General features: G+C 43.2%; 2 protein-coding genes across 7 annotated transcripts in view; one reads left to right on the top strand and one right to left on the bottom strand.

Annotated features, from left to right (window-relative positions):
- Nucleotides 1–12,131, top strand: part of tkv (thickveins) — a 52,385-nt gene extending 40,254 nt beyond the window's left edge. For all 4 annotated transcript variants that reach the window (NM_175975.2, NM_175976.2, NM_175977.2 and 1 more), the window contains 2 exons: nucleotides 9,481–9,668; nucleotides 9,731–12,131. In NM_175975.2, the coding sequence (NP_787989.1) occupies nucleotides 9,481–9,668; nucleotides 9,731–11,038 (1,496 nt within the window). In that variant the 3' untranslated portion in view covers nucleotides 11,039–12,131. The remainder of the gene's footprint in view (nucleotides 1–9,480; nucleotides 9,669–9,730) is intronic.
- TpnC25D (Troponin C at 25D) lies at nucleotides 12,078–14,430 on the bottom strand. Of its 3 annotated transcripts, none has more exons than NM_001298691.1 (3): nucleotides 14,288–14,430; nucleotides 12,267–12,684; nucleotides 12,078–12,204 (listed from the first exon to the last, which is right to left on the bottom strand). In NM_001298691.1, exons 2-3 carry the CDS (start codon nucleotides 12,667–12,669, stop codon nucleotides 12,176–12,178), a joined length of 432 nt encoding a protein of 143 aa, NP_001285620.1. In that variant the 5' UTR covers nucleotides 12,670–12,684; nucleotides 14,288–14,430; the 3' UTR covers nucleotides 12,078–12,175. The 3 variants fall into 3 exon arrangements, with proteins under 3 accessions (NP_001285620.1, NP_001285619.1, NP_608915.2); NM_001298690.1 differs by lacking the exon at nucleotides 14,288–14,430 and adding an exon at nucleotides 12,778–13,339; NM_135071.4 differs by lacking the exon at nucleotides 14,288–14,430 and adding an exon at nucleotides 12,778–12,877.
- Between the last annotated feature and the right edge of the window lie 80 nt (nucleotides 14,431–14,510).

The following is a 14,510-nucleotide window of genomic DNA, read 5'->3' as shown; positions in this document are numbered from 1 at the left end:
GCAAGTCGAGAGCCAATGACAACGCACATTGGCACGTATTGCTCATTTGGCCGTATGTGCATATCATATAAAATAATATTGCTATATATACGTTCGAGTTTTATTTTTCTATCTGAAATGCGAAAACCGAAATCCGAAATTTGCATATTTTCGGTGTCTGTTAGTCTGCTGGCTGCGATTTATATATATATATATGCTTGCTTTCCTGTCTATTAAAAGCCTGCACACGTCATGCTGTCGCCGGGGCAGCCTTAAAAGGTAGCGAGTGGTCGCCAATGTTTGATTCATCATCAGGTGACCAAAAAAGCGTAACAATAATGGCCAGCAGTCAAACAGTCTGGCCAAAATCAAACGGCTAGAAGCAACATGTTGCTGCTGCAGTAGCAAATGCTTCGGTAGCAGCAGCAACAACATGTTGCTGGGTTGATCGGTTTGGAATTGCTTTTCGAACTTTTTTGTATGCGAAATGGGCTGTGGCCATAAATCGAATTGACATTTTGACGCGACTTGCATTGATTGTTGGCTGGCGGCCCACCCACATGCACTTAAATCTCGTATGCAAAGTCCCTATTCGGGCGCCACTGGGTGATTCATCAACGATCCCTGCTGGACATCCGCTGTGGCCTCTTGGTATCTGTGACAGTTGTAAATCTGGGTTTTTCGAAGAACAATTTCGACTGTACAACCCCCCCCCCCCACTTAAGCTTTACTTCTGAATTCTGAGTCCCTGCTTGGTCGTGAGTTTCCTTGTTTCCTTGGCAATTTATAATCGTTTTCTCAGAAGGAGTCGTCGTCGCACGTAAAATGTTGCCAACAAATCGCAGACGACAAATGCGCAGACAGCTTGACTTTATTTTCGTGCCGCCAAGCTATAGCCATATATACTATATATACAATGTCTGCGTACAAGTTTATTTCTAGCCAAATAGCATTTGGTATTTCGTCTGGCAGGCGCATAAATTTCGATTTAGAAACAAAAAGAAGCGAAACATTCAAGACGACGACGACTAATTAGCCGCTCTGTTGTTTTTATTTTAATTTTGACCCAGCCAAGGCAACGAGGCAGCGAAAAAAAAAAAGAATGCTCCTCCATTTCGCTACTGTGGAGCAAATCGTCTGATCATCTTGATCTCGGCTTGAGTGACTTTTGGCTAACGCCTCCTCCTGATTTGCATTCGAATCCAATTCCAATTTCGATCTTGCGGCGATGATGATTGGCAATCATCGCCCCAATATCAATATTAATGTCATTGATCCCCCGATTCGGTTTGCTCATTTTCGATTTCTTGATAAAATCGCAATAAAAATTATATCAGCTGCTGCTGCCATTGAATTATGCAAATTGTGTCTTATATATCTCTTTTTTTTTTGCTCTCGAGCTGTAATTCAATGTCCGACATTAAAGTCGCTGGCCGATAAGATTTTTATGTAGACAGCTGATGATTTTATTTGTGATTTTAATTTAGCCGAACATTGATTACGATAAATTGCTAACTTTTTTCCACACTTCTTTTCATTTCAGGTAAGTGTCAAATCTGGAGGAAAATGAAAAGTCTGGAATATAGAATATCAAATGTAGATAAGTAATAGATTATAAAAAAAAAGAAATTGTCGAGAAACCTAAAAAAATTTAGACTCAACGAATTACTCACCTATGATAGTTTGGCGCGAGTCGCTGGCGATTTCGGCGCGTTTTTAAACGCCTTCGCCTGGGTGGTCCACAGCTGCTGCAATTTTTCATATTTGTATATGCACATGTGTTTTTTTTTTGTCGAATGTTTTTTAATAATTTGCGCCTGCAATTAAAAATCATTAAGCCAAATCAGCGCGGTCTGCCCGCCGGGCTCTCTAATTAAAGCTGATTGTGTTGATTCGGCTGCCGTATGCAGAGGAAAAATGTCGGATAAAAATATAGGAAAATTATGCACTATCGCAGATGTGCAATTGTTTTTAATTGCCCAAACGAAGGCGAGGGCAGATTGGGGATAGTCCATATGCCAAATTGTGTCAGACACAAATCTGACCATTAGCATCGACCATCTGCTCATTGGCAAGTGAGATTTGTTTGGCGATTGTTTTACTTTCCTGTTAGCGTTTCATTCACAATTTCCACGCGACTCCGAAAAGACAAATACCAAATAGAAACACACCAAAAACCAAATAAATAAATAGGCAACACAAGCATTAATTATAGCCGTTTATAAGGAAAAATCGTTTTAAAAGTTGTCATGCCCAAGCGTGGAGTGTGCAAACAACAACGGCAACAACCACAGAGGCTTGGCAACCAGCGCCATAAACCCGTTTACCTTCGCCATCATTCTTTTTATTTATTTTGTTCGTTTTTTTTTTTTTTTTTTTTTTTTTGTTAGGAAAACAAACGATTTTGTTTTGACTTCAACTTTGGGTTAAAGTCTTTTCGCTCCTCCCCTACTCGCCAAACAGCCTCCTCTCCCTCCAGTCGACGATTAATTTATTTCTTTAGGCTTGTATTTGTATCCCATTTCTGGGTTTGTTCAGAACCCTGGGTATAATTCCCACAAGGATTTGGGGAACATAAATTTATGCTCACACCTGGAGCATAAATTCCTATTTCTAACGAAACTGATAGTTATTTGATTTCTCGGAATTAACCTAAGCTTTTAAGCTTGAATCACATTCCCCGCATGACAAATCCGCTGAAATTAGTTGGAGTTTTGTTGGCTAAACATATTAACTTGATGAATACCAACAATTTTTTTTGCGGTCATAAGACTTTGCGATGACTCTTGACTTTCAATTAACGCTTGAAAACAACGCCCCGGCTTTATTTAAAATGGCATTTCTCTCGCCAACAATAAAATCCTAATTAAGTTCATAAACTTTCTTCGTTTACAATGTATTCCAAACGATTGTATCTTAATGTCTATACAAAACGACTATGTGGGCCCGGGTCTTTGGCAATCTATAAGTCATTGTTCATTGGAGGGCGTATGCAAAACGAAATGGGAAGAAAACAATTAATTGCTGATGATTTACGGGGCGTATGCTTGATTTATTTAGCAATCGCTTGACCAAAAAGCAGGCGGGCAATCATTTTGCTTCATTTTTTTTCTCTTTGTGTACTCGAATATTTTATTTATTGCCCACATGCGCGCCACAATAGAAGCTAACCCGAAGCCAATAGATAATGATGACTTCATTGCCAATGTTGCAACATCATCAGCCATAATCACAGTAGCCATTGAAGGAAGCTAACCCGCAGGCGAAAAATTATAAAATCCATGTGGGCTACTGTTGGTTATTGATTTCGCGGTTGGTAAATAGCCGGTAATAATGCTGATGCTGTGGCGATATAAGTAATTACTAATGGTCGAGCAGCTAGTTAAGGCAATCTGATAAATTCGAGATACTACAATATTTGAGCTAATTCCAGTGTTACAACTAGATTTGTAAGTGTATAGTACTTTAGCTCAGTGGCTTGTTTTGTTTTCTTAACTGTTTTCGCTGTCGTTGTTATCTTCCCTCGAAACCCGGCTAATTTATGCAGCACTCTATGCTTTGCATTTCAAGCAGTTTCCTCGCTCGATCACATGTCCACCAAACTGGTATATATGTATATACGTGCGGTATATATATATATATTCTATATACTATATAGACCCGGATGTCTTGATCTGTGTGCCCTCTGTCTCTGACTCTATTTCTCTGTCTAATGCCAATTCAATTTGAGGCTAATGTAGATTGAGATACGATTTATGCAGATTATGCAAAGGGCGGTCGAAGCCCGATCTATTCAGCTACTCGGAATGGAGTGTAGGTGTCTTCTGAAGTCGGTGGGACTTCCCTCTCCACAGAAGCTTGGGCAGCATCCATTCACAGCATCCGGCTGCCCACGCACTAAATTTTGTGAAAGAAAAAGCCTCTAAACTAGACAGACATTTTGTTTAGCATTTTGTTGTGGCAACTGTCCCATTTGCTCGATTCAAATCGCACTCCTCCCTTTTGGATTCCCTCCAGAGCCCACGCGGCTTTTATCGCCTAGAAGTCGCGTCGCCTGGGCGTTTGTGATTTAATTAAAAATATGCGACACTTAATTAAAACGCATGCGACGTTGAGACACTTGCAAATATTTCGAGAGACTGCAGCGCGTTTTATTAAGAATTTTGACAGGCTTTTTGATTAAGAGCCCAGCCGCCCGAGGCACTTGGCAGGTTCGCTCAAACGCCCACGATCTTTTGGGATCTGAGCAATCGCGGCATGGGAAATAACTGGTTGCTTAGCTGATTTATCGGAAGGCAAAAACCGAAGCCATAGCCAGTTGGCCATTCATGCCGCTTACAGCTGCTGGCTAACAGCAAAAACATGTTTGTATTGCCTGTGACACGTTTTGAAAGTCAATTAAACGCTTGTAAAATGCATTTATGCAAAGCGAAACGCACTCTGTTCGCAAAACAATGGTGATTTTACAGTCGCTCGTTGTTGCGCTACAGTGACGCAACAGTGCGTTAACAGTGGGCGTCGAATGCTACCGAGAGTTCACTGTACCAGCGACCCACAGAACACCAGAACCAGTTCTCAAAACTTAATTACACAGATCACAGATTTATCTTGCTGGATATCTAGCGGGGAATGTCGTCTAATGTCTAATCTAATGCGAATTCATTCAGTACGCCACAAAGGAAAGTTCCGTGCGCCAATTGACTCAAGCGCAAACAGACTTAAATTCGCAAATGCCTTGATAAAATTTGGCAACCTCACAAACAATTGCGGCAACTAAATTTAAATTGCCCCCAAAAAGAATTATAGCCAAGTAAACCGAAGCAAAGCGAGGCAAACCAAACAAGCATCAGTCGGTTGGATAAAAAAAAGCCAAACCAACGACGTCAGCAAGTCACAAGTAGAAGTCTCTGGGGACCGAACGGGCGAATAAATCTGCCAATATAAATAAATCCGACGTTTGGCAGGAGACTGCGGATCAGAAACGAGTAGGAAAATCAAATGCCTAGCCAGTCAATTCATTAGCAACGACAGAAATTATGGAAAATGCCGCCCACTTTTCTCGAAATTTGTATAATAAATACCGGGGAATACAACATGCCGCGCTGCCTACGTCGAACAATAAAACTTAACATTATTATATAAAAATGTATAGCACAAAAACAAGAAAAGCCATGGATATGAAAACAGGCGCCCACAGTCCGCAGGCCTAACAAAACAAAAATAAAAAAATAAAAAAATTGAACGGAGGAAAACGTGCAGAAAAGCACAAATGCCACAAGTGGAATTTGGTATTTAACAGGTGACTGGGAAATGCCCTTTCAATTCAAAAAAAAAAAATAGGAATATGAAAGCGCGGTCTATTTGGTTCGCCACTGTTCGAAATATTCTAAATATAAAGCGTAAGATGAAAATAAAAGTTTAGAAAGAGTATTAAGCTTTTGTTGTTTTGGATTCAACAACAGGGTTCGTGTCTCGGCTAAGTGCCTCTTCAGACGTCACAGGCTCTTTCTGTTTGTTGGTATTGCAGTTAATGCTGCTTTTGTTTGGACTAGAATTAGGGAGCTGATGATGCATGAGCCATTCCATTCCATTCCATTGATGAGCTCACTCCAGCCGGCCGTCAGGTGTGCGTTCTTGTACTGTGAGTACTACGTGTAGTAGATATTTAGATAGACTTGTGTATATTTCTCGATCACATGACTATGCGAGTACTTCTTGTTTTTATTCGCACACTTGAGCATCTTTAGAAAACACTTGAGTAACTAGGACGAAGAATCAGATTATCAGTGTTGTTGCACAATCTGCATACTGGCATTATCTAATCCTATGTTTAGCATTCTCATCTTGCTAATTGTGCTATGTTAAAACTTGCTTCAATGCTAAAATACTAATTGAATTAGATTAACCGTATCTACAACTAGCCCACTTCGATAACAGCTTTAATTTACCTTTAGTGACCTTATTTGATAAGTTCGTTTTTTATTACATTTTTAAAAGTGTTGTAAATTGTAGTAATCAAAGCCGCTTAAATTCGATTGTGACTCCTTTTCGGAACGTAATGCCCAATTTGGCGAACGAATCTCTCAGCAGATTAACATTGACCCGTAATTACTTTATATGGCTCGCAATTTTAATTAGACCCTCGACTTTGAGCAGCTGCTTTCGAGCCATAAACAGTGGGTAGCAAAAGTAATGGCACGATCAAATAGAGAACAATCAGCGGTGGCTGTGTTGTGTTCAAAGGTCTGTCAATTGAGATGGGTTTATAGTTTTGCAACGCACTGTCGGTGGCATGTGGGGAATATTTTATGGCATGATTCAGCTAACGATTTCCGCTGCCAACGCTCCTCTGACATGGGTGCAGTTTTTCCCGCTGCTGATTCCCCACCACCCAGGCGTCTAACATCATCATAGTCCCAGAGTCACCATGATGATCCGATCTCCAATCTCCGAGGCCCGTGAGCTGTGGGCTGTGGGCGTGGGCCGCCTGCCGCCTCCCTGTCGAGATCGTGCCGCAAACATCGCATCAACTGGCTGGCCGGGCTAAAAATATTTATTCGATGGGCTTGCTCCACCCACAAGGGCCAAGTGGAATAGCTATAGCCTTCAGCTTGATCTCCCATCCCTTAATCATCCGTTTAGAGTTTTATGCAAGCCAAGAATACAAACTAATACACAAGTTATTGTTGTTTAATTTGCTGTTCATATTTTAAAACTGAAATTACTGGCTGTTTTTGGTTTCTTTCCACTCAGCAAAGAAATATCTTCGGAGACATGTTTGGAATAATGCCAATTATGATTGGAATCAGTATTTTTTTTCTTTTACGCCAACCGTTTATGATTGGAAATATTGTTTTACGAGGCTGCATCTTTGTGCGTTTGAATGCCGGCCATATAGGGCCTCTGATCCTGTGACTTCCCTTTCGTGTTTGAAGAGTTTCACATAAAAATGGTTGTTTATTGCAACCGGCAACTAGCAAACAAACTCACACACAAGGCCAACCTGGAGATTGCTTTGTTCTGGGCCTGCCGGCCAGGTTCAGTTTGGTTTCCTCCGATCTGTTTTTTCTTCACTTTTCGGGTTTTGCTGAGTGGCAAGCGCGTGCACTTGGCGCCAACTTGGAGCCGCCACATTGCCTTGCCCCCCGAGCCAAAACTGAAGCTGAACAGCTAACCGAAAGAGGCAACCAATTTGGTTTTGAAGCGCGACGTCTTCTTCCTCCAAGCCCTTTTAATTCCCCTTTCTACCCGGCGGATGCCACTTGGTTGTCCGCGGTTCGTTTCATAATTTGGTTGGCCGATTTTTTTTTTTTTTTTTTGTTGGTCGGTCTGGTCTGGTAAGAAATTCATAATTTGTCTGCACCGCAACAGGCTACCGTGCTACGTGGTCATCGTTCCCGGTGCTCAGTGATTTGTTTTCGTTGCTTTTGCTGAAAGAGATGAGAAGCAACAGGTATTTGCGGATAAAAGTTGGCAGCGAATAAAACTTGGCTAGCTGAAACACAGCTAGTTTTCAATGAAACCCAAAACAATTGGCTGGCTGGCTATGTATCTGCATCGTTTTGCACGTTTTGCATGCCAACCGACATCAGATACAATTGGCGCGATAAAAACCGCGAGGGAAACGCGTGGCGACAGCGACCAAACAGCAGCTGTCGCTGGCTATTAAATTGTAATTAAATTATTATCTCGCCGTAGCAATGGGCGTGCCCAAATGCAGGCAACATCCGCCAATTTGTGGATTTGTTTGCGTCTCGCTCTTTAGTATTTGTATTTGTATCTGCAACTGAAAGTGCGCACTGTGAGTGGTATGCATGTGTCACTTGCATTTTTTGTGCTGCAGCCTTGGCAACACGCGACCTGTTCGGATATGGCTCCCCCGAAAAAAAAAGAAACGCTAGGAATTCGCATCGTTAATCAGCGGAATTGTATCTTTCAGAGCATTTTTAAGCATTACCATTAATAGCTCTTAACTGCGATCTGCGATCTCGTTTTTCGTGTGAATGTTGTGGCTTTGATGGATGGCCGGGGTCTTGTAACGAGCTCGTTTGAGCGTAAATAACCGAATGGAATGGAATCCGAGAGTTTTGTTTTCCCAGAATTGCGAACGCCAATAAACAATAATGAGAATCGGAAAACAATCCACACCGAAAGCTAGTCAGCAAATGTGCGGAACGATCTATGTGCGCTCCAAAGTATCCAGCAGATCCAGCATGACACACATCCGTTTCGGGCTTTACGATTTATAAATGGTCAATAAAAATGTCTAAAAATATGCTAAATACCTTTCGCACAGTCTGTGGGTAAACAAATCACCTTGTGCCAGCCACGAACCGTAAAAAATATGGCACATTCGCTTTGGCATTAAAGGCGTTTTTATGAATGAACTCAACTGCAAGCGGCTGAATGCAATTAAATGCGAAATCGTATTGAGCAGGTCGTGGCACTCCAGCAATCCGACGATCCATGGGAAAGCCACCCACTCGACCGTAACTCATTCATCTAACGGCTGTCTGCCCCTCATCTCCGTCGAGGAAAACGCACTTAATGTTTTCCTCGATGGCTGTCGCAGGCGGCAAATGGCCGTAAAACTAGCGCCCAATGGCCACAACGCCCACTCCATAACGGTTGAGCTTCAGCTGCAGCTCTGCGCTCCTCCTCGTGTGCCGATGGCTTGGTCAAGTGGTGGTGGAAAAGGCAGCTAGGCTACCGAGAAGAAACAGCAACGAGCTTGTAATTAGTTGCAGATTTGCCAGCGACCTGAATCAATTGCTCGAGTTACCGTTACCAGCTACTTGCTACTTGCTACTTGCAGCCACGGCCCACTCTTCATGCTCAAACGCATTTTTGTGCTACAGTTGCGGTTTGGTTTCTGCCGGCGTTTATAATTGCAGACTCAAAATAGCCAACTCATCAGATTGATTTTGGGAGTACTACTTGACCACTAATATTGTAATACAGGTCCGAGTACGGAAGTTAAAAACTTTCGAAGCATAGCAATAAAACGTTAATAAACCTCCTGAAGACTTCTTGTTTGCTTAATCTGTAGTTTTCGGATTTATGATCAGGATTAAGGAGATTATAATTAAGGTTGGAAGAGAAGCAGTAACTAGTGTTTTTAGGAAACAATGTTAGCAGTTTACTACTGTACTTAATCCCAATGAAAGATTGTGGATGATTGGTTTAAAGGTGGGGATAAGACCAACCCACTCGTCAACTTTAAGTGCATTACTGCAACAGACGACTAGTTATTATAACCGGATATCATAAGGACATATTATAGGGGTCTTTGGGAAGCGTAAAGTCAGAAAAAGACGTTAAGGAAGCTAAGATCTTTTATTAGCTTAAAAGTCATGACCAATCCCATTTTCAGGCAGGAATAAATACGCAAGAGTCGTAAAATTGGTGATGTTAACAAGATAATTTGATTCTTACCAGACTCTTCATTTCATATGGATTATCAATGAATGGTATATTAATTATATTCTGTTGCCATTTTAGCCCGCTCCCTAACCTGCTACTGCGATGGCAGTTGTCCGGACAATGTAAGCAATGGAACCTGCGAGACCAGACCCGGTGGCAGTTGCTTCAGCGCAGTCCAACAGCTTTACGATGAGACGACCGGGATGTACGAGGAGGAGCGTACATATGGATGCATGCCTCCCGAAGACAACGGTGGTTTTCTCATGGTGAGTCCCCTATTAATCCATACAATAAATCCATAGCTAATGAAAATATCTTTTTGTTACAGTGCAAGGTAGCCGCTGTACCCCACCTGCATGGCAAGAACATTGTCTGCTGCGACAAGGAGGACTTCTGCAACCGTGACCTGTACCCCACCTACACACCCAAGCTGACCACACCAGCGCCGGATTTGCCCGTGAGCAGCGAGTCCCTACACACGCTGGCCGTCTTTGGCTCCATCATCATCTCCCTGTCCGTGTTTATGCTGATCGTGGCTAGCTTATGTTTCACCTACAAGCGACGCGAGAAGCTGCGCAAGCAGCCACGTCTCATCAACTCAATGTGCAACTCACAGCTGTCGCCTTTGTCACAACTGGTGGAACAGAGTTCGGGCTCCGGATCGGGATTACCATTGCTGGTGCAAAGAACCATTGCCAAGCAGATTCAGATGGTGCGACTGGTGGGCAAAGGACGATATGGCGAGGTCTGGCTGGCCAAATGGCGCGATGAGCGGGTGGCCGTCAAGACCTTCTTTACGACCGAAGAGGCTTCTTGGTTCCGCGAGACTGAAATCTATCAGACAGTGCTGATGCGACACGACAATATCTTGGGCTTCATTGCCGCCGATATCAAGGGTAATGGTAGCTGGACACAGATGTTGCTGATCACCGACTACCACGAGATGGGCAGCCTACACGATTACCTCTCAATGTCGGTGATCAATCCGCAGAAGCTGCAATTGCTGGCGTTTTCGCTGGCCTCCGGATTGGCCCACCTGCACGACGAGATTTTCGGAACCCCTGGCAAACCAGCTATCGCTCATCGCGATATCAAGAGCAAGAACATTTTGGTCAAGCGGAATGGGCAGTGCGCTATTGCTGACTTCGGGCTGGCAGTGAAGTACAACTCGGAACTGGATGTCATTCACATTGCACAGAATCCACGTGTCGGCACTCGACGCTACATGGCTCCAGAAGTATTGAGTCAGCAGCTGGATCCCAAGCAGTTTGAAGAGTTCAAACGGGCTGATATGTATTCAGTGGGTCTCGTTCTGTGGGAGATGACCCGTCGCTGCTACACACCCGTATCGGGCACCAAGACGACCACCTGCGAGGACTACGCCCTGCCCTATCACGATGTGGTGCCCTCGGATCCCACGTTCGAGGACATGCACGCTGTTGTGTGCGTAAAGGGTTTCCGGCCGCCGATACCATCACGCTGGCAGGAGGATGATGTACTCGCCACCGTATCCAAGATCATGCAGGAGTGCTGGCACCCGAATCCCACCGTTCGGCTGACTGCCCTGCGCGTAAAGAAGACGCTGGGGCGACTGGAAACAGACTGTCTAATCGATGTGCCCATTAAGATTGTCTAAGCAGCTGTTTGTAGTCTCGTTTTAGGTTTAACCTAAGTTGCATTTAGTTTTCTGTTTTTGTTCAACTTCTGTTGAATACGCAGTTCCGACCTTTTGTCCGGAAATTCATAGTTAGGTTCTAATCGTAAGTTGCTTGTACGTGAGCGGAGTAAAGCAGAGGATCCTTCAGAGGTGCCTATACTACGGTTACTTAAACCGTCGCACTGATTGTAAGCTAGAGTTTAGATATAAGTTGGCAGGAGCTAGTTACTAAGGCCCCTTGCAAAATCTTTGGTTAGAAAAATGCTTTAACTATTTGAGAAATATAGGGAGTATTTTGGATGACACCTATTCATGTCGATGTACATAAATATGAGATCAAAACAAAAAATCAATCGAAAGAATCGAAATTTATATGTAACATACATTAATTTTTGTGCCAGCTTTTGTACGCTTTAACTAAACGAGTTAAGTCGCCCATTCTTTGACCCCCGAGGCTTTAGCCTCAACATAGAACATGTCCTTATATGTTTTGTTTGTATCTAGTGTTTAAGTGTAAACTTTGCAGACTTTGTGCAAGTAAATGCTGCCTTTTGTAAAATCCACGGAATTAGTTGCCTTAAGACAAAGTGTAAAGACAGGAGCCAACAGACAGGAGCCCGACTCCCTTCCTCCCCTTTTAGTAGCACATATTTTTGTATTTATAACCAGAGATATATAGAACTGGCAGTTGCGTATCTCGAGAAGTGCACTTGTGTCGGCTCTTTTGTTTTGTGTAAATAGCAAAGATGTTTATAGGCCGCTAACCATACATATATATAGTATATATATTATATATTATCGTTATAAGCGATTCTGTAAATACTATATATGTATCTTTATCTGTAACCGTTTAACTTATATCTTATCGTTCTTATCATGTAACCTTGTTTAAGCTAGAGTTAGATGACTAGCCTGTAAGAGCAACAAGTAAACTATATGAACTAGATGGATATGTATCTTTCAGTTTTTTTTCTGTTTCATTATTACTGCTCGCAGACCACAAGAACTAAAGTTTTGTATTAAAGCGGTTAGTTAATTTATTTAAAAATAATAAAAAATTATAATTAAACCCAAAAGCTCGATTTTCTGTTGGTTTTATCAGCGTTCGTGGTTTTTCTACTCGCCCGCCATCATCTCCATGAATTCTGTGATCGAAAATGGCAATTAGTCAGCATCACATATTTGTTAATTACAAGGGAATACTTACCATCAAAGTCCACGGTACCGGATCCATCAGTGTCAATCTCAGCGATGATGCCGTCCAGATCGCTGGAGGAGAGCTTGTCGTCGAGGGCGGCGAGAATTTCCTTCAGCGTTGAGGTGGTGATGTAACCATTTCCCTCGCGATCGTACAGACGAAAGGCCTCTTTCAGCTCCTTCTGGATGGCCTCGGCATCCTCCTCTTCCAGGAAATGGGCAGCGATGCTGCAGAAGCCGTCGAAGTTAACCTTGCCGGTGTCCTCCGGATCGTTGTCGTCGATCAGAGCCTGCAGTTCGCTATCGTCGAACATCTGACCCATGCTGTTGAGGATCGTCTTCAGACGCAGCGTCTCAATGAAGCCCGTCTTTTGTGTGTCGAACATTTGGAATGCCTTGCGCATGATGTCCATTTTCTCGTCGTCCTCCTGCGGTTACCAAAAATTAGCCCGATCACATCATAATCGATTGCACAATATCCACCCGCCCAGAGAAATGCAAAAACAACACCCGATAGATACCATTTTGTATCTGTTGGCCAAACGACAATTTGCGAGCGAGCGAGTATTCCAATCTCCAATGCGTTCCAACTGCGTTGGCCTGCGGGCGCGCACTAAACCGATCGCCTGGCCAAGATCATTATTTATAAACAACAAATTTCGCTTAGTGGAAGCGTCACTCATACGCAGCGTTGTACACCTCGTCGGCAGAGGAGCAGCGGAGCAGAGCATCCCATCCATGGGTTATTGTTGGTTTGGCTTTTCGGCAAAACACTTTATTAACCAAGCCATTGGAATGTGAACTAGTGGAGGTGGCGGTGGGTACAGAGGTGTAGGTGAAGGTGGAGGCGGATGCGCAGACTGATTCTGGCCAGACGCTGATCTAAATCAGATCAAAGTGTTACAGGTGCACTGCCTGCCTCCTGTTGGTTGGGTTATTGGTTGGGTATTGGCTGGGGTTGGGTAAGGTGGGAGGGTACTGATGCCTTAAGGTCGGCGGCAGAACGGCGACGTCATCTCCATCATCTTTGGCGCTGGCAGCCGGAAAAACGAGCGCACAGCGCACGCCACAATTATGCAAAAGAGCAGCAGATACAACGGATACACCAGATACAGCACATACAGATACAGATACAGATACAGATACAGATATAGGTACACCCTCGCATCCATATTTCGGCGAGTTGAGATGTGTGCATGGCCTGGTCCGTCGGTCACTCAGTCAGTCACTAAAAATCGACTATAAACGTCTTCACAATCAGTCACAAAATCAGTGCGATTTTCTCACGGTAATTGTATTTTTAGTACTTTATAGCAATTTTTGTCCATATGATCATGAGTGTGGGCCAGATGCCGATGGCTGGTCCACAGCCAATTCCACAGGCTCTTTGCCGTTTGCTGACTACTTGCTGGCTACCCACTCTACCCATAGCCACTAGTGCTGCGGTTAACCACACACCCATCCGATCCTCAACCTCCATCCTCTCCACTTTGGTCTCGAAAAATGTTGATTTGGTTTTAGATTTTTGCTTTAAAACAAACAAACAGGCATTCAGGCTGGCAAATGGACATCACGCTAGATGGACAGGCCAATTGTGGGGGATGCTATGGTTCTTTGGGCATGGGTTCGGATTTGGATGCGAATTCGAATTTGGATAGTTCTGTATGAGTGGGTAACCTTCCGGCAGCGGCATTTTTTTTTTTGGCAAAGGCGCACAGTAGTGGCTTTGATGGTCATTTGAGTTTTATTATTTATGACAAAACGTGAAACACATTTGGAATGTCCCAGTGAGGTGACGGAATGGCACAATGGGAAGAGGGGTTGGGTTGGGTTGGGTTGGGTTGCTCTGGCGACCACAGTGCACTCACACAGTGGCACTTCGATTGTTTTTGCATAATTTTCAATGCCCAAAATGTGTATCTGTATAAATAGCTTGAGTTGAGTGTTGGCCACACTTGTGGCATAAGTTCTAATTCGAACGCTGACATTTTGGTGGCATGAAATTTAAGGCTAGATTTACGATGTAATTACCACTGCAAATTGTTCTGCCCAGGAGCGAAGTCAACCGCGAATTAATTAATTACTGACTTCCTATTTATTTTTAAATTGATTTTTAAAATTCTATTTCTGTTCTTTTTATAATTTAATCATATTTAACTTTTATGCAGAATTCCACTGCTATAATATTTTACTGCTCCTCCCTGGGCGCTACAGATGCACATATTTTGCAATTAGAAAAGCTTTCCGGTTACTT

Source organism: Drosophila melanogaster, chromosome 2L (assembly GCF_000001215.4).
Source record: "Drosophila melanogaster chromosome 2L".
In the NCBI taxonomy this organism is placed as follows: domain Eukaryota; kingdom Metazoa; phylum Arthropoda; class Insecta; order Diptera; family Drosophilidae; genus Drosophila; species Drosophila melanogaster.
The sequence above is the reverse complement of the archived record's forward strand: the minus strand, read 5'-3'. Positions and strand labels throughout refer to the sequence as shown.